The sequence below is a fragment of the Notolabrus celidotus genome, chromosome 2 (assembly GCF_009762535.1).
Source record: "Notolabrus celidotus isolate fNotCel1 chromosome 2, fNotCel1.pri, whole genome shotgun sequence".
Lineage (NCBI taxonomy): Eukaryota > Metazoa > Chordata > Actinopteri > Labriformes > Labridae > Notolabrus > Notolabrus celidotus.
Genome location: NC_048273.1, coordinates 15,523,778 through 15,549,645, shown reverse-complemented (window position 1 = coordinate 15,549,645; position 25,868 = coordinate 15,523,778). Strand labels below are relative to the sequence as shown.

At 39.4% G+C, this 25,868-nt stretch overlaps 2 protein-coding genes across 2 annotated transcripts; both read right to left on the bottom strand.

Moving 5' to 3' along the window:
- Window positions 1-163: 163 nt before the first annotated feature.
- On the bottom strand, window positions 164-17,742 carry tnni3k (TNNI3 interacting kinase). Its single transcript, XM_034705960.1, has 25 exons — window positions 17,703-17,742; window positions 17,310-17,418; window positions 17,086-17,171; window positions 16,721-16,818; window positions 16,335-16,445; window positions 16,124-16,222; window positions 15,865-16,003; window positions 13,760-13,904; window positions 13,567-13,671; window positions 13,340-13,434; window positions 13,116-13,265; window positions 12,945-13,028; window positions 12,797-12,853; window positions 11,893-11,985; window positions 11,760-11,817; window positions 11,469-11,663; window positions 9,383-9,487; window positions 9,203-9,255; window positions 8,436-8,488; window positions 7,767-7,899; window positions 6,157-6,266; window positions 5,115-5,174; window positions 4,858-5,027; window positions 2,198-2,277; window positions 164-563 (listed from the first exon to the last, which is right to left on the bottom strand). The coding sequence occupies exons 1-25, from the start codon at window positions 17,740-17,742 to the stop codon at window positions 484-486; spliced, it is 2,508 nt and encodes an 835-aa protein (XP_034561851.1). The 3' UTR covers window positions 164-483.
- A 1,838-nt stretch (window positions 17,743-19,580) lies between these two features.
- Window positions 19,581-23,292, bottom strand: fpgt (fucose-1-phosphate guanylyltransferase). Its single transcript, XM_034704180.1, has 4 exons — window positions 23,073-23,292; window positions 22,806-22,973; window positions 22,620-22,712; window positions 19,581-21,348 (listed from the first exon to the last, which is right to left on the bottom strand). Exons 1-4 carry the CDS (start codon window positions 23,143-23,145, stop codon window positions 19,943-19,945), a joined length of 1,740 nt encoding a protein of 579 aa, XP_034560071.1. The 5' UTR covers window positions 23,146-23,292; the 3' UTR covers window positions 19,581-19,942.
- Window positions 23,293-25,868: the final 2,576 nt, after the last annotated feature.

The following is a 25,868-nucleotide window of genomic DNA, read 5'->3' as shown; positions in this document are numbered from 1 at the left end:
CTTTGCATTTGTTAAATGTCACAGACAGAATGATGTGTGATTTGGCTAATTATATAATAAAATCTCAGATAGATTTGTGACTTTCTGCAATTTTTTTAAATTCTGAGTGAGGACTGAATCTGAAATTATTGCACACATTGACTTAAATTTTCAAACTCAGATTTATTCAAACCATGTAAATAAAGATAAGTTTGCTTGTCACATGAGTATTTACAAGATGTCAAAGCCACTATAAAACACTTATTTCAAGTCAGCATAATGAATAAACCTAAGATAACTCAGGCTTAATACTGTAAACTAAGAGTGTGGTAAATTCCTAAACAAGTCATTCATATACTGTAAGACACAACTCAATAAAGCTTTATATACCACTTCTAACATCTTCTCATACAGTTGACATGAAAGTAAAGATTGAAAAACAGGCATGAATGTCTGAATCACAAAGGGAGAGATAATAAAACAAGCTTGGATCCTCACTGAGGTTTAGTTACTGTCCTCGAAGCTGCCGCTGCTGCTATAAGAAGAGCAGAATCTCATGGTGCTCATCGGATCAGACACGTAACCTGAAATTGACACAAAACGATGGCAACAGTAATACTCAAGTTATGATCAGTTTCATTTGTGAAACGTTACTTTAGAGGCTGGTGACTTTCTACATCAATCTCATTCTAAATCAACTCCATGACCCAAAATTACAATGACTCGATCCACTGAAGAAGAATGACAGTGTGGTTAATTTTGACTCACATACATCATCCTGCTGGAAGAGTTACCCACTTGAACAACAAACGTGTGTTCATCTACGCAAAAAATAGTCACCCGCGAATGTGATTACTGTCTTACTGTCTGTTTTAAACGCCCAGCTGCTTGAAAGGATATGAGTCTATTTTTAGAGCAAACTTCTTTTTTGTGAGCTGAGAGAAATTGACAGGATTACACACCAGATTCTAGAGATAGACTGATGTGTTTTTTTCAGGGCCGATACCGATACTGATTATTAGTATTCAAGGAGGCCGATAACCGATATTTAGAGCCGATATTCATTTGCAGTAAATGGGAAAATATTGGCGTCAAAATTTTGAATAATACAAACTCCAACCCTTAACTTTGTTTAAATGCCTTTAAGCATATGTTTATTAAACAACTTTTCAGATTTGCAACATGTTAAAGGTTTTTTTTTATCTTAAACAGATATCTTTGGTTTAAAATTCAACAAAATGTGCAGGGAGCTCCCAGGCTCAGCAGCATGTCTTATAAAGTTAAATGAAAACTTAAACAAATTAATAACTGAAATGTTAATCTTTCACTTATCTTTTTTTATGGGGGTATTTCAGTTTTTTTGAATTGTGGTTGTATGAGTTTTTAATCACTATAGTTGTAGGGGCCACAACGGATGCTCCTCATCTCCTGTAATGAGAAACTGCAGAGAGAAATGGAACGCAAGCTAGGCTACGGTTTCTGCAGACGGTGTCATTTCTGCCACGTGATTTAGTGAATTTTGAGCCAAAATAACCCAGTTTTAAACTGATCTCTTATCGGCTGTCCGATTTTTAAAAAAGGCTGATGCTGATATGAGTCAAAATGCCGAATATCAGTGCCGATTATCTGCCCAGACGATAATTGGTCTATCCCTACCAGCTTCACCTCATCTTTCAGTATGCAATCTGGCTCGAAATCAGTCACAATTTGCCTGAAAACACAACAGCACAAGACTGATGCTAAACTGGATAAAGTTGTCTGTAACACCTCTACTGCTCCATACTTCACTTTTGTACATGTCGTCCATTTCTTCAATTCTCTGCACTTTTTGGTACAGTGCTTATTTGTTAACACTCTGTGCTTTTTGTACGAATTGTTTTATGTTTTGTTTTTTATGTCTATGTCTTATTTTTATCACTATATTCTGTACAAGTTATTGTAATCACTGAATTTTGTCCATTATAAAGACATATTTCTAATTCTGATAGCTAATTTAAAGGTAAATGCACATACTGTCTTAAGTACAATAAACGAACAAATTAAATTATATTTAATCAATGATAAAATTAACAAGAACACTGGGCAAAAAAAAAGAGAAAATTTTAAATTTGATGCTTAATTTACTCAACTATACAATATCAGTGTACATGAATTAGAGTGTTGAACAGTCAAATAATGTATCTGTTTAGTTTCAGTGTGTCGTCATCGTCAAACAAACCGTTTCTGTCGATTGGAGAAAACTGCATATTCCGTCTGAGCTCCTCCAGTGAAAGGCCTCCGGATGCTCGACGGCTCTCACTGAAAAATTAAAAACATAACATCAACCCTGACTCTAATCCACTGCTAAACAAGACCCGTGCAGAAATGTACACTGCTTTGTTTACATGGAGAGAGACGGATAAGATGGAGTCCAGATAGAGACAGAAGAAATTCAATATGTAATGTCCTGCATAATACCCGCTGCTCTCACTTTCTGTGCAGGGGGGACTGTATCCAAAATTCATGACGGGTTTGATGCACACTTCATTACCTCTTTGGAAGATGAAAATAATGTATTTCAGCTATTTAAAAGATGTCTGACAGTATTTGATACATACAATATCATAAGAAAACTGTGTCATTTCTAAAGCAGAACCCCAGGATGTCTGAAAAGTCAGTGCCACAATAACCTGATGTCCTGTTGCAGGTTTCATAGAGACTGTTACCAAGCTATGACCTCTGTTGCGCACACACACATAGAAACACACAGAAACACTGAGTCACACACAGTACACAGGCTCAAAGCCAGGCGTCTAATGGAGACCTTCCTCCTCGTTCAGAATGCCATGCATGTTTTATTGGGTTTTCTTTCCTTTGTTTCCTGTTGGGTATCCGAGCAACCCTACTCTTAACTCTTGTGGTAACTGGTCCAGTAGACGACAAACCAACGCTCACAGTGGGTTGTCTCTACAAATTAGATCAAGTCAGGACACAATGTTTGAGGAACTCCTGCTGGCAGGGTTCAAACCCCAAAACATTTAATTGAGCTTCCCATGGTGCAGAAAAAGAGAGAAAATAAGTTAAACCTTAAGTTAAACTTCTAAGTTAAACCAGCCCTGAAACCTTTTTTCAATCTACTTTATGGTTCTTTAAGGACCATTTGTATTGCAGAAATAATTAACAATCTAAATCACTCTGTAGCTTCCGTAAGGATATTTGGTCTTGTAACAGACTGAAGTTAACAGTGATGCCTGTTTATGACCAACAAGAGCAAACAAGACCCTTTGTAACAGACTGAGAATTTCTATGTTGACATTGTTTATGTCATTAACTGGTGCAAGGTGGGTGCTCACCAACAAGCCCATAGACCAGGAGTTCCCAAAGTATAATAATAATAATATTAATAATAATAATAATAATAATAATAATAATAATAATAATAATAATACTTTATTTATATAGCACTTTTCAATACAGGTAACAAAGTGCTTCACAGTGGGCAATAAAAACAAGAAGAAGTGCAAAGCAAAATGGAGCGATAAAAAATTAAATGAAATAAAAACTAAAAAGCATGCAAGCTTATAAAACAGACTCTTAAAAACAGAGTTAAAATTAAATGAAATCACACAATAAAAGCTTTTCTGTAAAAATGGGTCTTGAGTGTGGGTCGGGACCCCTGGGGGGTCGCGGGACATTAATGGAGGGGTCCTGAGATATCATCCAGAATGTTGTTGTTTTTTTAAGTAATCTAAAATTGCATATTTTACCAATTAGTGTAAAAAATATCTTCAAAAATAGGAGTTACATTTGCAAATACAACATTTATTTTGTTACCAAATGATTCCTAATGTTGGGTTTGGGTAATTTAACAGTTAATTTACAGACGCATCAGTAGCAGAAGGTAGCACAGGAAACACAGCCACATGTGAACTCTGCAGACCAACTAAATTAAGTATGAAGTGAACATTTAATCACTTTGAGGGACAGTGGGGGTCGGGAGTCTTTGGCGCCTTTATTTTGGGGGTCAAGGGCTGGAAAGTTTGGGAGCCCCTGCCATAGACCCACAACACCCACCTCTGCTGCTTCACTGTTGTCTTGAAATGAGAAGTCTTCTAAACCCCACAAGGTTTATGTACTGAACAATATAACAGCCATCTTTTTTCTATGAATGATTTTAACAAAGTTGTTTAAAAGAAGCTCTGCCAGCTCAACTAACTTTGCTAGGTTGCTAGGTACCCAAGAGCGCTTTGCCAAGGGAAGCAGGCTGTTGCAATACACACTCTATGAGATCACACATCACTAATTTGTTCAATGCAACTTTACATTAATAAGTCCTAAAAAGTTAGAAATGTGATGTCATTGAGCCTTTAACATCACAACTGTCCTTGTTTAACATAGTCATGTTGATCCCTTGAATAACAACTGTTTTTATGACCGCTCTGCACTATTTTTAGAGCACTTTGATTTCCCATTATTTTTTTCCTGAAAAAATGCTTTATCAATGCTTTTTAAGTTGGAAAGTGAAACATTAGTATTTCAAAGGGAATACCAAACAATCCCTCTATCCTTTAAAATCATAACTATGTGGATGTTTTGGCAAATGTAATGTACATTTACAGGGTTACCATTACTCTACCCAGAGAGTACCACCAAAAAGTAACACAGTCAAATAAAAACAGCTGGCCATATGTAATAAAGAAAGTAACAATGCTGGGTGGCTACATAGTGTGCCAATCAAAACACTGAAAGTACTTGGTTGCCAATGAACTAATAAAGCGCCTCATCCAGACTACAACTACCATCTGGGCTGTTTCTCTGTTGGGGGAAATGCAGCCATTGTGTTGTGAAGTTTTCTCACCCTCTTGACCTTCACCAGTGGAGGTGCTTGAGCTCTTGTACCTTTGAGTCCAGAAGGCGTAGGCTCGAGTGTTCAGAGCGTACTCCAGCTCAAAACGTGAGCGCAGGGCGGCCACGTGACTCCGGCCGGGTCCTCCTCGCCCAAGCAGACAATCCGAAGAGGAGGAGGGTGACAGGGAGCCACTGCTGTTACTGGAGGCTGGAGACATCAGCTGCCACAGAAACGACCAACCATATGGTTTATGTAATGCACTGCAGTGTGAAACAGGGCGACCTTTAAAAATGTGAAATAAATTTACCTCAACATTACACAAGCATTCCTCCAGATTGGACACCACCTCAGAGAACTCAGGCCTGTCCTAGATTAGAAAGAAGCAAATGACATTTTTTTCTGCTTCACTGCTGAACAATCACATGCATCAGACATATTCAACAAAAGACAGACACACTTTAACTCTAACACGCACTGTTTGTATGATGTGTTTGTTTTGGTCCACCCACGCACAAAGCAGGGGTGAACTCTGCTTTAAAAACACTCCTCAGATCTCTTGCCTCGCTGTAAAAGAACAAACAGTGCCACCCTGGAGCTGTTCAATTATACATCACATCATCAGAGAGAGGCCAAGGTCTGTCAGTGCACTGCTTCAGTACATGAAACAAACACTATGAAAACACAAGAATATTACACAATGAAGTCTAAATAAAATGAAAGGACAGACATTTACAACCCTCTTATCCTGACCTTTGTAAATATTTTCCCTTGCTTATTTTTTTTTTCTTTCAGATTATTAGACAGAAATCAGTGTTTTTTTGGCCCATGTAAATACTCTGATGCTAATTTCTGGTGTTGAAAGTGGCAACCTAAACTTGAAGGAGAATTACTGCAGAGGGAGATATATGTCAGCAAGCTCTGCTGTGTTATACTGTGTCTTCACGATGTCAAGAAACAACATGCCCAGCACAGCACTCAGGGACCATCATCCAGGTCAAGTTTGCTCCGAGATGTTAACAGCCGTGCAGTAACGTATCACCTGGGGAAACGCAGGTCACGTTCATTACTGATGCACACGTTTGCAGCTTACTCAGCATCAGTGCTTCACAGCGTCAGTGAGTCTAAAGAGCTTAAGTCATTATATTGATGAGATTGGTTTAAAATTATGAAGCAGTCTCCCCTGGTGGAGTACACAGGACCACACAGCTCATAGTGGACACCAACAGCATCGTGTGCTATTATATTTGATTAACTCTAAATGAACTGACATTGAGTTAATGTCTAAGTGACTGTTTTATATCATCAGAGCATAAATGAAACTTAAAGTGACTTAAAATCAGATGATTTACCTCTGGGCAGGCGTACCAGCCTCTCATCAGAAGAGCAGAGATAGGTTTGGGGATGGAGTAGCCGATAGGAGGCCGGACATGATGGTAGGCCATGTCTGCTGCTGCAGCCGCTGAGGACAGAGGATCATTCAAAAGTTACTTTGAATCGCACACTTTGTCTGACAGCTGTTCAGCTCTGTGTTTGTGAATTTGTTAAACTATCTTGATGTGCCTCCTCTAGTTCATCATTTCTCACTGGACAGTTTCTAAAAAGGAATAAAATATATGTTAGCATAGCTATCTCTGAGGACATAAATGTCAGTCTTAGCTGATAGAAATTTCAATGTTGAGCGGATTGTCTTAAGACAGTACACAGGCTCAGTAGAGGGAATAGTCACTGAGGACTCCTTGAATTTAAAGCTTCTGTTGGTAGTCACAGAGAAAACATCTTTTCAGGGAGAGGGACTTCGAATGTCAACAATATCCCTGCCAATCAGATTTCCTCTTAGCCCACCAACACAGATCGGCGTGTGCAGTCATGATAGTGCCGGACTCATAACCAATCAGGACAGAGGATTGGAGATTAGCTATGATTGGACCATCATAACGGGAACGAGGGGAATAATAACATTGCTTGATACAAAGGCATTGGAAATGCAGAGATTTTGCAATAGTCTCAAATTACTTCACCTACCAATGAGTACCGATGGGTATTATGACCTTTTCTCCAAACCAAGCAGAAAAAAAGTAACGTTTTTTTTACACCATTCCTACCAACAGCAGCTTTAAGTGTCACTGTGAGATTGATATTCACTTTTTTTTGTTAGCTTAGCTTAGCTTAGTTACTGAATTCTCATAAAACAATGCCTTTGTTATATATACTGTTTGTCAAGTTAGCAAAAGTAGCATGCTAACACTAAAAACTAACACTTAGCTGACACTTGCCCGGTAAACCTTTGCATGCTAACATGCTAAAATGAAATTATGATTAAAAAAATTACACATATATAACACTAGACTATTGCATCCCTACCTTGGTTGTACTTTGTACTTGGTACTTATTAGCAAATGTTAGCATTCATTCTTTATAATGATTGTGGAAACATCGTACAAGGTACTGCAGATATTAGCTCATAAGCGTCACAGAACTGTCAACAAAGCTGTTGACCTATTGTCGTTTTGAATGATTCCAATTCTTCCAGAAAACCAGAGTTATAATAACTTATCTAGATCCAAATGAAGCCATAAGTCTTAAATGTGCTTCATTTGCTAGATCCTTAGTGCAAGGGTTGTTTATTTCAGACCAAAGCTGATGTCTAGTTTGGGATTCTTTAAACATCTCAATAACATTTCAACTAAATTCAACAAGTTTTGAACCAATTGTTCTTTTAAACTCCTAATACTCCAGATAATTAGACTTTTCATAATATTAAAAAAAAACTCAATGGCATGTAACTGTTCCTTTAAAGAGTGCCAATTGGTCTATAAAGTGCCACAGTTAGTCAGCATGCACAGTAACAATAACCTGAAGCAGGTACATGGAATTCAGTCAGTCTAAATTTAATCATTTACACCTGAACATTTCTTTCTGTGACACTTCAGATGTTCTCTGTGTGTGAAGAGAAAAATACCAGGTTTCAAGTGAGCGAAGGGAATTTCTCCGGTGAGCAGCTCCCACAGACAAAGAGCGTAGCTGAACATGTCGGCCTTCACTGAGTAGCGAGTACACTGAGTGAACACTTCAGGAGCCATCCAACGCAGGTTCTACACAGACACACACATATATGAACATACTGAAGATACAGCAAGGCAATCCCTTTCAATAGAAACTGTTTTGCCTTGGAAATATGTTTTTTATATCAAGACATAGTGCTGTCTCACTCACACACACACACACACACACACACACACACAAATGAGGCCCAATTACTGACTTAAACACTGTGTCCCAGCAAGGGCAAGAACATCTTCACAACAGGCCGTTCCCGTGAGGTGTAACACACTTAACACCAAACTGCAGGCCAAGCACTCTGAGTAGGGATGAGTCAGCACACTGAGACAAATTCTGCATGAAGGCAGATTTTCTTGTGGGTAATTGATGGCAGGTGCCAGCAGAAGCTCTGGCTTGAGCTCCTGCAAAAAAATAGCATCCAACATCCTGATACAACATGCCTTTATTCTTATTCAATGGATGCTGCAGATGGTGAGAGAGAGCTTTTGGCTAAAAAAGGAAGGAAAAAAATCCAAAGGGTATTTTTATCCTTATTAATATTGAATAAAAAAGAGAAGAAAACACAGACCCCTGGCTGCTTGGTCATGTTGTCCTCTTCCACAGATTGAAGGAATCGAGATTCTGCAGTGGAGAAGGGCATGTAAAAATCAACCAATGCATATTCACAGAAAAGTCTTTATCATAGTATCGAGTAGACTCTCTGAAGAAAGTATTTAACTAGCAGTATTTCAAGAAGCTAACAGAAGTGAAACTCAAGGAAACATGATCGCCAGTCCAAATATGTCCTGAGCATATGAATGAATGTAATTAAAAGGAGATAAACTTTATAGTGCTTGATTCAATGACAATTTATTATAATTTTCTGTACAATAAAAATATTTTAGGACTAAAAAGCAACTTTTCCTTTGAATTTTCTGTTGTACCTTTTTTTTTTAAACTTAATGACTTTATGACTTTAAAGATGGGTTAAAACAGGGCTAAAAAAAACAGAAACTCTGATAATGGCCCGTGTTGTGGCATTAAGTGAACGATAGAGGGATGTGTAGAGAATTACCAAAAAGCAGGTAAAATAAATTAGAAATGTGAATTAAGTAGTGCATTGTTTATTTAGGCTCTTATAACACTTTTTTCCCCTATCTGACAGGAAGAAGCTGAAGAGTGTCAAGTTGGAAATCTTATTTTGGATCCATAGACGAATGTCCTTTAAAATAAATGAGCACTGCTCACCCAGCATTTATACCTGTCCCATCAGCACAGGTAAACGGTTTCAATTATAAGATTCGACTATCTTTTTAATTTTCATACAGCAAGTAAACACAACAAAATGTCTCCTACCTCCAAAATCAGCTACCACTGCATGTCCATCCTCATACAGCAGGATATTGTGGCTGCAGAAAGCACATGACTTAATTGAAATGATAAGTTATATGACTATATATTACTGTGTAGTAATGTATGTACTTTATATTACTATCGATTGGTGCCAATACTACCCCAGCACACTGTGGCACCCACCTGTTGAGGTCCCTGTGGATGATGGGCTGGGTGAGGTTGTGCAGGTACTCCATGCCCTTGGCCACATCGATGGCAATGATGAGCTTGGACTGCAGGTCGATCAGCCTGTCCATTGACACATCATTAAAGCAGGAGCCACTTAGTGCCAGATCAATGGTCCCTGCCAATCACACACAGCACTTTACACAGATCAATAGGGCAGTCTATAAAGACAGCACCTGGCCACACAGTTAGCGGAACACTTCATCGGGATCAATGATGATCCTGGCCAAGGGATCGGTGAGAGGAAGCTTCCAAAGAGGATAATGAGACCTGAAACAGTCGGCTGTGCTGTGCAAACATGTCTTTGTAAATCACCGGGTAACTTCTTAAGGTAGCTGAGGCTCTTTTTACATCCCAGCACCAGAATTTAATCACTGTAATGAGTGTGAGGAATGGAATGAGATAAGATAAGCTGTATTGATCCTCTACGGGGGAAATTCAGATGCTGCAGCATGCAGGTCACTAAAAGAGGCTAATTTAATATAGCAATGAAGTGATAGAGACAGATTGATATGTGAGACAATAAATAGTAAAACGTGATGTAAATAATAATAAAAACTATACACATGTTAAGTTGGACAAGCATTTCAGATCAAATGTTGCTGCAGTATTTACACAGCATGCAATCAGGACTATTAGAAAGTAAGTAAGGACACATGAAAAATGTACTCTTACTTATATTCCCATGCACATACTGTACATATATACCAAATGTACAATAATATACTTTAACAGCTCAATTTAGGATTAAATATCAAAAGTAATAAGTACGTTTTTATTATGAAATAAATATTTATTATTGGTTAGTCGTTTAGTAAAATATGATGTAGTGAAAAATATTCGTCATTATATTCAAGCCAAAGGTAATGTCTTCAGAACTGCTTCCTTTTTGTCTGTTCAGTTGTCCAAAAATCCATGCAGATATTCAATCAAATTTGAGACGCCAGAGCTAACTAGCGTCTCTGAGGTGCCGTGGGCCTAACTGACCCAAACATCAGTGAAGGGAGGTACCCACTTGATAACCCCAGTAATCACGCTCCCCATCTGTCCTTTCTATCTCAGGCTTTGGAGGCCACCAGGAGCCATGGGATAGGGTACTAACATTATCAGTAGAGGGTATAGTGGGGTGGGTTTCTTCACTGAGCGCATCATCTACTACTATTCGTCTCTTCACTATCATCGCTATCTCTCTCTTATTCTCCTCTTTCCCTCTTTCCAACCCAAACTCGATCGAGGCAGATGGCTGTCTAACATGAGTCTGGTACTGCTCGAGGTTTCAGCCTGTTAAAGGTAGTTTTTCCTCGCCCGCTGTAACAGGCTAAATACAGTGAGATGCAATGCTCATGGTGGATTAAGATGAGATAAGACTGAGTCTTTTCCTGTCTTGGTGTTGGGTCTTTGTTAATAATTTCACATAGAGTACAGTCTAGACCTGCTATGTTTGTAAAAGCGTCTTGAGATAACGTTTGTTGTGATTTGGTGCTATTGAAAATAAAGATTGATTGATTGATTGATTGATTGATTGATTGATTGATTGATTGATTGATTGATTGATTGATTGATTCTTTCTTTCTTTCTTTCTTTCTTTCTTTCTTTCTTTCTTTCTTTCTTTCTTTCTTTCTTTCTTTCAGCACAGGAACCTTGTGTTTATCTCAAATTAAATTTTTGATGATGGAACCTGGGGAAAATAGCTTAGACTCACATTAAAGAAGCTGGAAACAGATTGTGCTTAAGTTACAGACTTCGTAAAAGTAAATGAACCCAGAGTTGTTAAATTTAGCAACTATATTGAATATTTTCTTCAGTGCTGATTCATTTTTACACAGCTGTGTTGTAAAACAATGGGTTATTGTTATTCTGGTAAACTAGTTTAAATCTGATGTATGTTATCAAATCCCAAAGGTTCATCCTCTGTGTGAGTTTTTACAGATGATAGGAATTTACAAGTTCAGTAGTACCTTATTGCTCAGCAGGCAGGGGATCTCTGCTGTTACTGATAATCAAAAACATGAGGAGCTCTAGTTATTAATGCACTCCTCCTCACCTCTTCTGCTCATGCAGCAGAGAGAACAGCGAGCCTCCAGAGATGTACTGGGTCACAATGGCAAACTGGCTGGGGTCGTCCAAACACGCCCCCATAAACTGGATAATACAGGGGTGATTGAGGCGACACAGGATGGAGACTTCTCTGCAGAACATGTCCACGTCTGACTTTGAGCAGTACGTATTGGCTCGATAGCTAAAGCAGACAACAGAGGGGGAAAAAATAGTTTCCCACTTAATACTGTAAATGCTTAATTTGTCCTCTTTTGGAAAATGTTGCATTAACAAGTACCGTTTGATGGCAACGACTTTGTTCCGGCATTTGCCTTTGTAGACTCTTCCAAAGGAGCCTGAGGGTGAAACAGATTCAGTATTATAATTGGGTTACTGGAGTATTGATTGAAAAGAAACCAGGAAGGCGTTACCTGATCCAATAATTTCATTAAACTCCAGCTCAGACAGCTGAAGGTGGAAGTGAGAGGGGAGGCTGGCTCTGAGCAGAAGAACTTCTGCTTTCTCTGAAAATACAGAGCATTATTTTCTAAATGAGCAGCTGACAGGTGTTTAAAAAGCATCATTATCCCACAAAAAGGGACATATACAGTATTTAAAGTGATTCAGGTAAATCTGCACTTTAAAAAAATGCGTATTTGTATTTAAAAGAACATTCAAAAGACAGTCAGTATTTCATGTATAATGCACCAAGGATGATTCTGTTCAACAATTAATTAACATTTAATTGATTTTAAATGATCAAGGTCTTCAGTGGAAGTATGAAATGGTAAAAAGAAAAGATGTTGGTGCAACAAGTTAATTTAACTTCAGCTAAACTGAAAATGATGAGTGCATGAGAATCTGAAGAGTGCATATATCCCTTACATGCCCTCTTTCAGGGGCGTGTCCAAAAGGGTGAGCAGGACTGACATAGGTCCCCTTGAAATCTGATTAGCTACCCCCAGCATTGCCTCAAGATCTGTAACCATTACTGGCTAGTTGCTTTGTCAGGAGGGTGTTGCATCAGACAGCTAGTAGTTTCTCTGCACTTCAAGAGCCTCTTTCACACATGAACTCCTGAATCTGGACCCTTCTCTGCCCTGTTCATCCTAAGATTTAGAGCATAGGTACCACCACATTAAGATCTGGAGTGTTAGATTTAAAGTACTATCACAGACAGATTTGAGTTCACATCCCCTCCTGTTTCACCCGTGAGGAAAGCATCAAAGCAGCTTAGCCTCTTTACTCTGTAACAAACAGTGTGTGTGCTGTGATGACAACTGACAGTGAAGTGAGGTGTGGGGAGAAACACTGTGCTTTATTCCACCTCACTACCTTTAGTCATGCTCTTGATCTTCCCCAGAGGAGACGGGACAGAAACGTAAGAGCCATCTGGAAGAGAGAGCCGACATGTTCCGGCAGATTAATGAGGAGGCTTGTGTGATTTAAATCCAGATCATCATTTTGAAGAGGGGTGACTCACCCCCTCCTGGCTGGGAGTACTCATTGCAGGGGGAGTCGTCTGGACGTGTGTAGTGTTTCAGTAAGGTGACTATTGCATCGTGGCCTGAGGGAGAAAAACACAACATCTGCAATGTTGAGTTTTCATTACATCTGCATCTTCACAGGTCAGCTCATTTTCATGCTTACAGACCTTTTTCATAAGCCCACATCAGACAAGTCTGCTCATCCTTCTCCCCACTGGATCTGCTGGGGTCACAAGCTACGAGGTTCATGTCTGCACCGCTGTCCAGGAGGAACTGCACCAGGGGGATGTGGCCATGGAAACAAGCACTGTGGAGAGCTAAATAAAAAAGACACACGTTGTAGTTCATAACACTACTGCACCTGAGGAGGTCCAAGAATATTAAGAGTCACCTGTGTGTCCGTCTCTGCCCTGATAGTTGATGCTCATTGTATTCTGGATCAGCAAGAACTTCACCATATCCAGATCTTTACCATACGTGCATGCACTGTGACACAAGATACACACCTATTATCACCTCACACAGGTTAAAGGTGCTGCAATTCAATTTAACAACATGTCAGTCCACAGCATGTGTTTGTATTCGTGTCCATAAATAGATGGAGTGTGTGAACTTTACCTGTGGAGTGCTGTTTCACTGAATATGTTCTCCTTTGACAGACCCTCTGTGCCAGACAGCTTTATGATCTCCTTCACTGCTTCAAATTTTCCATTATAGCAGGCCCTGATGGAGCACAACATTAACTTCAGATGAGCTTTGTGTTATACAAAGCCAAACACTAACAGAAGATCATAGGTTGTAAGGCACTGACAGGTGTAACGGCGTGTCCCCGTAGATGTTAACAGAGTGAGGCTGCACGTCAAAGTTGCCCTGCAGGAGGAAGCGGACGATCTGGTGGTGACCAAAGCGAGCGCAGAAGTGCAGGGGGACATGATCTTCATTGTCAGTGGCATTGACTGAAGACAAGAGCAGAGAGGTGAAATAGTCAATCCCACAACCATCTCAACCCAGTACTGACTGTCCACTCAATCAAGTATGTGAAGGGAAGGTCACAAAGATTTATCTCTGTTTGAGGTTGCTGAGGAAACTGTAAACACACAAAGTGACTCAAAACAGAATTATTCCATTTGTGACATAAGTATGAATCTCATTTTTACTGCTGGATCACACACATATCCAGCGGGTCATGCATAATAGTTAGTGTTCAGTCATTATTATAGACAACAAGGTCGTCATATCATTCAACATTTCAAACTTAGCACACGCGGAAAGTATTCCCCAGGTCCAATGATAACTAACATCCCATGCTTGCTTCATGGAAATAGGTGGGCCATGAATATTTATCTCATTTTTACTGCTGGATCACACATATATCCGGTGCATTGTGCGTAATAGTTAGTGTTCGGTCATTACTATAGACAACAAGGTCCTTGGCAATTATTGTTTGGTTTAAGGATGATAACAAGAAAACCATGGCTGTATGTGAGCGTGTGTGAGTGAATCATATGTATTACAATTTATTTGATAAACACAAATGATATAAACATGAGGTGAAAGTAGCTCGAATATGGTTTCAGGTTGCACTGACAGCGACTAGTATGTTCCAATGCACCCCAATAAAGTGAAATAAACCTGATTTTCTTCATAGTTTCCTTCAACTGTCCTATCCCAAAAAAATAAGTGTGAAAGTGAAATGAATCTGTTTACAGAAACCAGCTTTGTCATGACAAGATAACAAGATATAGAAGTCACGATGTTAACTTATATATTATCATATTTGATTTAAGAATAGAACAAAGATAACATTTAAATTGTAGAGACTGAGAAATGTCATGCTTTTGGAAAATGATATGCTCATTTTGTATTGGATGCCTGCAACACGTCCATGTTTTTTTCTGTTTAGATAAAAAATCCAGCTACCCCATGTGACTGACAACTAACAGTAGTCAAAGTGAAACCGGTGCTATAGCCTCGAACTATGACTTCATCAAAATATTTCAAAATGTGTTTTCCTTCATGTTTTACTGATAAACAAATCAAGTCCACATCGGTGAGTTAAGCTACAGAGCTGAGCTGTCTTTCCGGATATTTTAGGAAATGAATCAGTAAGGATTGTAATAGGATGCACTGATGAAGACTATTACTCCAGACCAACTTCTTGCCATTTTTGGTTCAGTAGACACAAACCCCTCCATAGGCAATCTATTTCCTTATGTACATTATTGGCTAAACGCCTTATTCTCAAAATGTGGAAGTCAGAACTGAGTCCTTCTTCCAGCAATGGCTCAAACATTTGGGGAATGTTTTGCGTTTGGAAAGATTGCAATACAAATTGGCTAACAGGGAAAACACTTTAATGACAATATGGAAGCCCCTTTAGGATAAATGGATGACCTCTTCCAACATACCTCCTTCTCAAGCCACCTCGCATTGCACTTGAACCCTCCTAACGACATCTAAGATGACACTAAGGTTTTTAGAGCTGCCACCAACCCACTTTGTAACACACTGATGCTTATGTTTTGTTTTGTTTTGTGTTTTTTTTGTTCTGTTTTGTTTTGTTCTGTTTGTTTTTTCTCTTTCTCGTTTTGTATGACTGTATGACTCTAATATTTGTGCTGTAAACTTCATCACCTCAATCATTGTCAGCATTATAGCATCTTTCTTTTATTCTTATTTGCTTATTTATTCCCATTGCGTCCTTCATGTATGTCTTGTTATTAATGTTTATTCTCTCAGCCTAAAAATCAAATAATAATGATCAATAAAAAGAAAGTTTGAAAAAAAGGATGCACTGATGAACTTAATAATAACGATTGTACTGCAACAATTAGTGAGTTAAGATAATAACCTACGCTATTATTATGGGTGAAGCTAAATGTTTCACACATTTTCCTCTTGGAATCTAGGCCTCACCGTTAGCTTTGCTGCCCTCTGCCATCAGCAGCTTGATGATGCCGAGGTAACCTCGAGCTGCAGCCAGGTGAAGCGGTCTGTCTCCAACCTCTCCGCTAGCATTTACATCCGCACCAAACTTCAGCAGCAACTTTGTCAGCTGAGAGTCGAAAAGGACATACAAATATTTGTCTTTTGTTTCACCATTAAACTGAGTTAATTATCTCACAGAGGATTAAAAAAAAAGAAAGTCAAAGGGTGGTTATTGTGAGGGATGTACCTGCTCATTGCCATTATAAGAAGCTATATGCAGTGGTGTGAAAAACACAGCATCCTGAACATTCACATGCGCTCCATGCTGCAGGAGGATATCTGCTGCCTGGAGGGGGAAAGAAAGACAAATTATGAATCTGCAGAAATAATGAACCTTCCAAATCTGAGGAAAACTGTTCTTACATTTATTGAAGACTACAAAAAGGCCACACTCTCACCTCATGGTGCCCAGCCAGTGTGGCCACATGCAGGGCAGTGAGAGCACCATAACCTAGCTGCTGCACGTCTGAGCCCCCGTGGAGAAGAGCAGTCACCTGCTCAGCATCATCCTGGGAGCACAAACAGGCAGAACTGACACTTTGATGACTGATACACACTTAAAGGTTAGCCATGACTGTTCTGCCTTTATGTGGATTCCAATCACAATAAAACAGCTCAGACATGCCGCTAGTCATACTGGCTTTGTTTGTGCTTGCACTCCACCATGTGGTAAAACTCAGACATCTCTTAAATGCATAGTGACAAAGACAAGATAAAAACACACAATAGATATACCTAGAGACACATTTTAAATCTGTATTCAACACTTTTTTAATTTCTCCACCTTGTATGCAGCCAGGTGAAGTGCAGTGAATCCATTCCTCGACAGTCTGGAGGGACGAAGGCCTTTGAGCATCAGAGTGCGGATATGATCCTTGCTGCCTGTTCACAAATGTGCAATAGCATGTGCTGGTGAAACATTTCACTAAACAGAGCATTTTGTAGTTGATTTCACCAACGTGAGGCAGTGGGAAACCTGTAGTAGCAGGATTGTTGTTTTGTACGATTTATTGTAAATCTAGATTCTTACTACCATGTGCCCACCAGCAGAAAGGTCATCTTCAGACAATAATATGTTCAGAGTAATCCATCCCTCCGCTGTCACATTTTGTGTGGGAGTTATAAATAGACTCTAGCAGTCATGCATACCTCCACACACACAGCAGAGGTGCAGCAGCGACAGCCCCTTCTCTGTTCGGTAGCACAAGTTCACCTTCTGAAAAGCCTCATCAGAGCTGGTTCACACAAAAAAAAACAACAACAGAGAAGTGAGAGGGAGACAGAGGAGCAGGCAGAGAGGATGGCTGCTCTTTGTTGAATTAACCTATGACAGACTGGATTTCATGTGTTTAAAAAGACAGTGTTTGAGTCACCTGAAAGCAAGCTTGAGATCCACGAGCTCGCTGTCTTTGAGCTGCAGGTCATCCTCCAACTTCTCGATGATCACAGAGTACGACTCCCCTACCTTCTTCTTCCACTCATCTTCACAGCCCCATCAACAACGTCACATAGAACAATTTCACATCATCCCCATTGCCTTTTATTGACGCCATGCAAATCCTTTTAAAATACATTTTAGATATTGCACTGGGAGCTCAACTTTGTCAGTCACTCACTCTCTCACAAAGACCTGAACAACTTGTCAGTTTTTGTGTGTTAGAGAAAAATGGCTGCCATTACATCAAAACAACCCCGCAAGGCAAACACAAACCTTGTTCTCCATCTTATATTCACATAATCTGACTCAGTCACAATAAAGCTGTTACCTGTACACGTCTGAGAGGGTCTGGATTTGTAGTTTCCCATTGATAATGTCCGTCTGGTGTCAAATCTGCTGTGTAGTTTGGTTTCCTAGAGTAACTCAGTAATACAATCTCTCACTCTGTCACAATTGCACAGGTCCAGATAAAGGGGGGATCATGTCTGTGGGCTAAAAATAAACACCTTTGAGTGGAATGCTTGACAACTAGGACAACTGATCTCCCTCCATATGCAAGCAGGCTTGATCAGAGTCAATGTGTGTGGATCTGTACAGTGTGAAAACAGGGTTGGTCAGTGTTTTGTAGATACCCTGGTTGATTTAAGTCATATTTGATCACTTCTATTTTAGTAATTTATCGAGCAATTTATGAAAACACTCCTTTATCTCTCAACTCTGCTTTCTGATACAGGTCGCCGCCATATTAATCCTGGTCATGGCTCACCCTGCAGGTTCCCAAAATTAACATAGAGTGGGAAGATCTGCGTCTTCTTGCTGTGCCCTAAATTAGAAGTGCACCGTGACAGTAGTCGGGGCTGATGCTTTTAAAAAATCTCCTTGCTGTTTCATGCTTTCTTTTTTTTTTAGATTATTGTATATCTTTCGAATGAGCTATGAGATATAACGTGTTTAAACTGTTGCTAGAAACTAACCCATTGTCCCTCATTTTAAATATCTCTTAAAATGTCACAGACGGTAAAATACTCCCACACTACAGACATTTTCTGTCATGTTTGACCATGAAGTCAAATCCCAGTTTGTCCAACAGGTGGCTTCTTTCCCCAATAAAACACTTGTCTCTGACTCAGCAGTCAGGGGTCCTGGCTTTCCAGGATTAATGATACACTGAAGATAAAGATAAGATGTGACATGATACAAAAAAAAATTAGATACTGAAAATGAATCATCAGTTCATCTCTACTACCAATACTTGTAATTTGCTCTCGAGAATCTAAAGCTAACCACATTACCACCTTTGAGACAAATCTAAGTTTAAATTTCTTATCTTATTGATTTGAATTATTTTTGTTGAATCTAACATTTTACATGTTGTATTGATTACTTTATCTATTTCACTGTAAATTATTGCAGTTATAAATTCCAATTTTCTATTTTGAAATCCTAATGCCAGAGATCAGAGGACCGTTCAGACAACTGTTCAAGAAAAGATAGTACATTACAGTCTAATAGAAGCTGAGATCTCTGTTTCTGCATCCCTCTCTGATCAGTCCTTTGTAGATGACTAGCCGAAGTTTTCAAGGTAGACAATTCTACAATCCACTAATTCTCAATATTCAATTTTTTACCTCATGATTTTGTTTAATCCACACTTCTCTCTTATTGCTTGACTCTAGCCTAGTTTTTATTTTGCATTTGTATGCTTTATTTCATTTGAACCAGCTACATTGTTGTTAAAAAAAAAAGTGAGTTGTGATGAGGTACAAAGCAAAGTGCTTTCAAATGACAAAAGAGGCATTTATTTTGAAAAAGGAAAAAAACTAATAACTTTTGTTCCTGGACTATATTATTACTTTTATGACCATTTATCTATTTTATCTTTTTATTTTATAATGTTTTTATTTGATTTTTCTAGTATTTATTTGTTGTATTTAATTGATTGATTTTATTTTAATTTGTTTTTGTTTTATTTAAGTATTTCATATCACATTCCTGTCTTGTTTTAGCCTTGTATCATTTTATCTATTGCTGTTGTTTTCTGTCTCTGTTCTTTTGTGAAGCACTTTGGGCTGCATGCTTGAATGTATGAAAGGTGCTATATAAATAAAAATGAGTTGTGTTTAATAAGGTTGTTTTGTTTCTTTTCTACTTTCTCTATTCTTTTTGTCCAATATTCTCTGTATTTATTTGCAAAGATGTGCATGACTTGTATTTTTAATCACATTTATTCCTGTTCATTTTTTCTTTTAACATGCTCTCTCTCTAGATGTTGTGTTACAGCTCAATTTCTATCACTCCCCCTTAAAACTGACAAAAAATACCTTGTCCATGAGTCATTTTTAATAAAGAGTCTACTTTTGGTTTCAATTTTTTTTATCCATGGCTCTGAACATGTAGATAATCTCAATCATGATAATACATCCATTTTATTGCCTGTGATTGTAATAATACTTTTTTAATGAAATAATACACTTATTTAGAAAAGAAACCTTCTGATCAATAAATAATCATTCAATATTCCAATTATTTCAAGTATAAACCCCTCACATGATTGAGGTGTAAAATACTTCAATTGTTCGATCTTATCTGTGTGATGTCATCATAAAGTCCCCTCCTGAACTTCAGCATCTCCTCCAGGTTCTTACTCTGTAAAGACTCCTTCATGGACATCAGCTTTGTATCTTTTGGTAAGGTGAATTTGGAGCCGCACAAGACGGCCTGCAGCATCTCCACAGACATCAAACATGAGCTTTGCTGATCTGAGCAAACAGGAAATAAGCAAGAGTTCCAAAGACTACAGCTCGCTGGATCCCCTGAAAACCTCAGTGCTTCATTGTTCAGCCCCCAGCAGGACAAACACTCCGTCAGAGTGAATCCAAAAAGCTTCAACCCTTTCATATGAGCAGGAGATTCCACGCTGCGCTTCAAGTCATCATTGATCCCAAAGACGACAGTCACATACCTTGTTTGATGCTTATGATTCACACACACTGAGTGCAGAAAGACTCCATCAGGCACTGAGAGGCCTGCACTGACACAGCAGCTGCTGATGATGGAGCCCCTACCAACGGAAACTCCTGCTTCCAGTCTAGAGTACTCCACCACTGACCCAGCTCCCACAGAGCAGCTGGGATGGAGGACGCTGTACATGACGCAGCCATCAGAGTTCTCATTTGTGTGAAGGCTGAAGGCAGAAGTCAGCAGACCCAGCTCTCTCCTCAGCGCCACATCCTCTGTGAGGTGAAAGAGGTACTCGGATGTGGTTCCAATGTGGTAAAACTTGGAGTTGTTAAGCAGAATTACATTCAAAGGAGTCCCTTTTAAATGATGGAAGATCTTTTGGCGGACTTCCACCAGACTGCTCTCCTCTTTGCTAACATTTGCAGTGTTTTTGGTGTAATCTATGGTGGCTTTAGGGCCCAGAGCTTGGAGAAAGTCCCCGTATGCATCGATCTCACACTCTAGAGGCCCCAGCTCTGTCAACAGATTAAGAAAAGCTTTTGTCGTGTCAGAGTTGATATAGTACGTGCTGTCTGTGTACACAAACTCTGCGTCAGTAAGAGAAAAACAACCGCCCTGCCTTTTACGAACAGCTCCGCTCTCTTGCATCTTCTGGATGCTTGGTTTGTGCAGAAAGTTTAGGCAAGAGGTGCTCTCCATTTCAGAGTGATCACAAGACTTTTCCTGTGCATGACACACAAATACTCCATGTGTAGTGCCGACAGACAGCGGGGAGGGGTGGGCTAGAGCAGTAAAGCCAGGTTTGTCAAATGTAACACTCTCGTCTTCTGAAACACTGTAGAGCTCGATGTCATCTGCACAGGTCACGAGCACACCTGGAGTCATATGTGGAGGGAAATCCACATAGATGGCCAGCTTGAGCTCCAGCATCTGGTAGAGAGGGTCACCCAGGGGTAAGGCAGTGAAGATCTTCCCCAGGGCGCTGGCACTGGGCAAACGCTGACTCCACCCACCTTGGAGGAAAAGTATTGTTAAAGTCCAAAACACTGCATTCCACAGGTACATTATTTGAAATGTCTAAAAATGTGTGATTAAGCTTTCAATTTTGTCGTATGTGCTGGAGCAGCTGGTACAGTGCAAGGATTTGTTTCCTCAATATACAACATTAAGCAAAGTGTCATTGAATCTTTTGATGAATGAAAATTGAAAAAAATGATAACATTGCTCTGGTGGAGTACACCTAAAACTTCTAGGGAGTGTGTTTGCGTTCACTGAAGGGCTGTCCACATTAATACATTAACTGTGATGTGATTAGGGCCTGAAATTAACATGTTACATTTTTAATGGTGTGCTGTTTTGTCCCTTATGACACGCTGTAGCTAAGCTGTTGCAGTGTCTTCCTGCTTCCTGCTGATGAAAAATAATGACAGCCCATCAGTGGACAAATCATCGCAAAAGTCTGCAGACCATTATTCTGGAGTGTGCAGGCCGCCACAGACCTGGATGAAACTTAATCATTGTAGGGTTTATTTTTTTTCAAAGATCTGTTATTTGAATTTTTACACATTCTATACAGAAGATTAATGCAAACAGTTAAAGCAAATGATGTGTTTCTTGTGTAAGAAAAATAAATAGATGAATGAATAATAAATAAATAAATAATACATGATAATAAGAAAAAAATATATTAAAGAAAGAAAGAAGAAAATAAATACAAGTGAAAATGCAATAAAATACATAGGTTGATATTTAAAAAATAAACAAGTACAACAGGTTAAAAAAAAACAATAACAACAGTAACAATAAAAATAAACAATAAATCATTGTATTTTAAGTGAAAATAATCTAGCTGGCAATACTTATGACTGTGGTGTCGTGTTATAAATTATGTAAGTGAAGAGACTGAGTCCCTGTGTGGTGACAAAGACTGATTTTGAAAGAGGATTCGGGTCCATAAATAGGCTTGAATAGATTGTAAATAACTGAAATTGATAGCAAGTTTGAAAGCCATCATTCCTTTTATTCAGACACTTATTTCATAGAGATTGAAGTAACTATAGAATTGACTTGATCCCAAAAAGCTCATGGCCAAAGGGTTAGGGTTAAAATTATATTAAAGTATTTGATAATTAATCAATCACTGCAACTATTTCTCAAGTGGAAATTGGCACAGAGCTAGTAACTCTTTCTGAAATGCCAAAATGTCCAACCAATAACACTCAACAATGATTAAAATAGCAAAACCCTGTACTGGGAGTCATATCAGTGATAAAAAAAGTCAAACCTGCATGAATCAGGATTATTCTCAACGTGCCCAGAGCCTTTCCATACACTTCATTCAGCTGCTGCAGAGCGTACAGAGTGGAGCCCCCATTACCTTCAAAGCAAAAGGTTAGCAGTAATTATAATAACGATGTGTTTGTTTATTCCCTCTGCAGCAAACAAAGCAGAGTGACATGAACCTGCTCACCTATTTTAGATCCAGGTGGATCAGAGAAAACTTTGAAGTGAATACCAAGGGGAAGCTCTTTTCTGTGAACTTTCTCAGAGATCTGCAGCTCATAGGCCTCTCTCTGACTTTCATCTACTGCTGTCAAAACCACAGCATCCCAAAACTCCCCGGGCTGAACCTCCCGACCTGCAGACAGAGAAAAAGCGACAGGTCATGCCATGCATTGTTTAAAGAGAAGACTTCAAGTGAATAATACGAACCAGACACATCAAATACAAAACTCACCGCGCAGGGAGTTAAATCTCCTGAGTTTCTCTTTAGTCGCAGTTTGTAATCTTGTCATACTTTCCGTGCTCATACTGTCCCGTCCAGTGTTTAAAACAAACAAACTCTAACTGTACTCCCGGGGAAGTTGTATCAACCGGTGCTTTCAGTGAAGAAAACCTCTGCGTCTGGCTGCTATTTTCATTTCCGGGTTCTGTCACGTGGGCAGTTGCTTCTGCAACGTCATTGGCTGGCGTTCGCAGAGCAAGTGGTTGCAGAAGGGCTATTAATGCCAAAATCCAAATGATGGGGTTTTCTGAAATTCTGATGTGTTTTGATTGTCAAGGTCAGTGTGTAAGTCTGAAATATCTCCATAAAGTTTGTGTTTCTTTAGTTTTATTGGCAGAACACTGGATATAAAACAAATAATCGAGTCTAAGTTTTTTTTTTTAATATATGCTTCTATCGATAAAAAAGACCTCTGGTTTATATTCTATATGATATAGTTACACAATTCAATTATAAATTATAGTACTAATTACCATCTATAATGTAAAAATGTGTGCATTTTTTTTTTGTTGCTTTATTTGTCCATTTGATAGTGGAACAACATGTATTTTATATTAATCAGTCTTTATAAAATACCTTCACTTAAAGGTGACATATTGCGCTTTTTTCATCAAAATATATTGGTCTAAGAGGTCCCCAAAACATGTCTTTAAAGTTTATGCTCAAAAAAACACATTGAAATCAGATTTTGGCATTAGAGCTCAAGAGCCGACCTGACCGTCGGTCATAACTTCTATCATTTTAAACGGGCTTGGGTCAGGGTTGGGGCGGGCTCGGGCTTGCGCGGTAAATGAGCGGTCAGGTGAATCTGGACTCCCCTCAGCAAGCAGTCGTGCGTCAACGGCACGAGCACTGGCTCGGGCGTAAAGTGATAATACAGTACCTCTATAAGATCGCATCATTCCTCTGGCCAAAATGTAACCAGCTTAGAATGTTGTCACACTCAGACAGGGAGGCTCTACATGCTCATGCCCGCACTCTTCTGCAAGCTATGCACGGTGATGCAGGTGCACGACGAGATGTGGAGACTTGAGACCCAGAGCTCTCCAGAGACGAGCACACTCATCCTCCGGCAAAAAGAGCGACTTTTGAGGAGTGGGAAATGTACAGCGAGCTGACTGGGAAGATGACGAGGTAAATCGCTAGATTAAAACGACTGTCATGGAAGATGAAACTGATTTTTTTGGCTGGTGGAAGATCAACAGACCTACCCAAAACTCGCAAAATTAGCCAGACCAGTCATGAATAATGTTGGGGCAGTCGGGCTGTAAACGGGTTCGGGCTTTAAAAAAATCTAGGTCATTCGGGTTTGGACGGGTTCGGGCTGAATTCTGTCGGGCTCGGGTCGGGTCGGGTCTAACTTTTAAGGCCCGACTACAGCTCTATTTGGCATGCCTGAAAAACCCTCCTCTTCAGCCCTGTTCAGAACGGTCTGTTTTCCCTCTGACCACGCCCCCTTAGAAAGTGGATGTGCCCGGCTCTCCAGCACGTTGATCTAATGGTTACATGTTGGCTGAATAGACACACTGCTTACAGACCGCGTTACTTCAACCCTCTGAATCTGATCCAGAATCTGATCCTGATGGAGAGGCGCCTGCAGCAGGACTTTTCTGAACGATTGGTCACATATTTAGTGTTTCTTGTTGTTTTATTTGTCAATATGTCGACATGTGTCTTGGTACACAGGTACTAACATGTAGCTATGTGGCTATGCTAACTAGCTCTAGCACGTATCCATGAAAAATAAAAATCTTCCACTAGATCTTCAAATCTGCAGACGTGGGGAGTAAAACCGACCTCTGTGTTTATTAAGTCAGCCTACAACTAGCATGCCTCCCTCCTAAGCTCCTTGTTAGCACACATGTGTGCAGGGATTGAAAAACGCAGGAGGAGTTGAGTTGTATTTTATACAGTCTGTGGGGGCAGAATGGATTTTTTTCATTTTCGGGGGGTTTGTAAACATGCCAGGGAAACATATTTCAGGTAGAGAACCATTAAAAAGTCGATTTTGCATGATATGTCACCTTTATTAAATGGCATAATGAATTTCAAAAGAAGAAAAAGTGCAGAAAGCACAATGACATGACAAAAAACACAACAACTTTACAGTAAATGCAACAAAATTTCAGAAAACACAACAACATTTCACAAAACTTGATGACATTACAGAAAACACAACATTTCAGAAAATGTCTGAAAATGTGTTTTGTGAAATGTTGTCGTGGTTTTTGTAATGTTGTTGTTTTTTCTGTAATGTCGTTGTTTTTTGCCCTTCAGGGCGACCTTATAAAATACCCAAAGTTACCAATGCCAAATGTACCAGCGGTAGGGACCCTCCACCAGTGCTTTAGGACAAAGCTGAGGATGTTTTCAAGAGTCTCTCTTACTTGGCACAAAATGCATGATGGAAACTCCACCTTGCCACAACAGAAGAAGTTAGATGGGCTGGCAAGAACGCAAGATATACATCATTGATATGTTAGACTTATCTGTTTAGTTTGTACATGCTCTATAAGGTTTATACACTATGCTGCCATCTAGATGACAGCCACCAGGTTACATGAAGCCAATGAGCATTAAGAGATGGCAAACTAGTTTCCGTTTGACACATCAGCTAGGCATATAAGGCAGGATACCTGCTGCCTATCTGTACCAGATGATGAGGAGGATGGTTTGGGAGTGGACACTGATGATGGGCAGCTTGCCTCACAGATTGAGTCTATCCACGAAAATAGCACACATCAGACG

Bases quoted from the DNA above. Each gene is read 5' to 3' on its own strand.
- fpgt (XM_034704180.1), bottom strand. From the start codon at position 23,145: ATGAGCACGGAAAGTATGACAAGATTACAAACTGCGACTAAAGAGAAA. The intron at 22,713-22,805 runs GTGAGCAGGTTC...TTTGCTTTGAAG, and splicing joins TCCACCTGGATCTAAAATAG to GTAATGGGGGCTCCACTCTG. The intron at 21,349-22,619 runs GTTTGACTTTTT...TTTTCCTCCAAG, and splicing joins AATAATCCTGATTCATGCAG to GTGGGTGGAGTCAGCGTTTG.
- tnni3k (XM_034705960.1), bottom strand. From the start codon at position 17,742: ATGGGAAACTACAAATCCAGACCCTCTCAGACGTGTACAG. The intron at 11,818-11,892 runs GTAACGCCTTCC...TTTCACCCTCAG, and splicing joins TAATGAAATTATTGGATCAG to GCTCCTTTGGAAGAGTCTAC. The intron at 5,028-5,114 runs GTAAATTTATTT...TTTCTGTGGCAG, and splicing joins AATGCTTGTGTAATGTTGAG to CTGATGTCTCCAGCCTCCAG.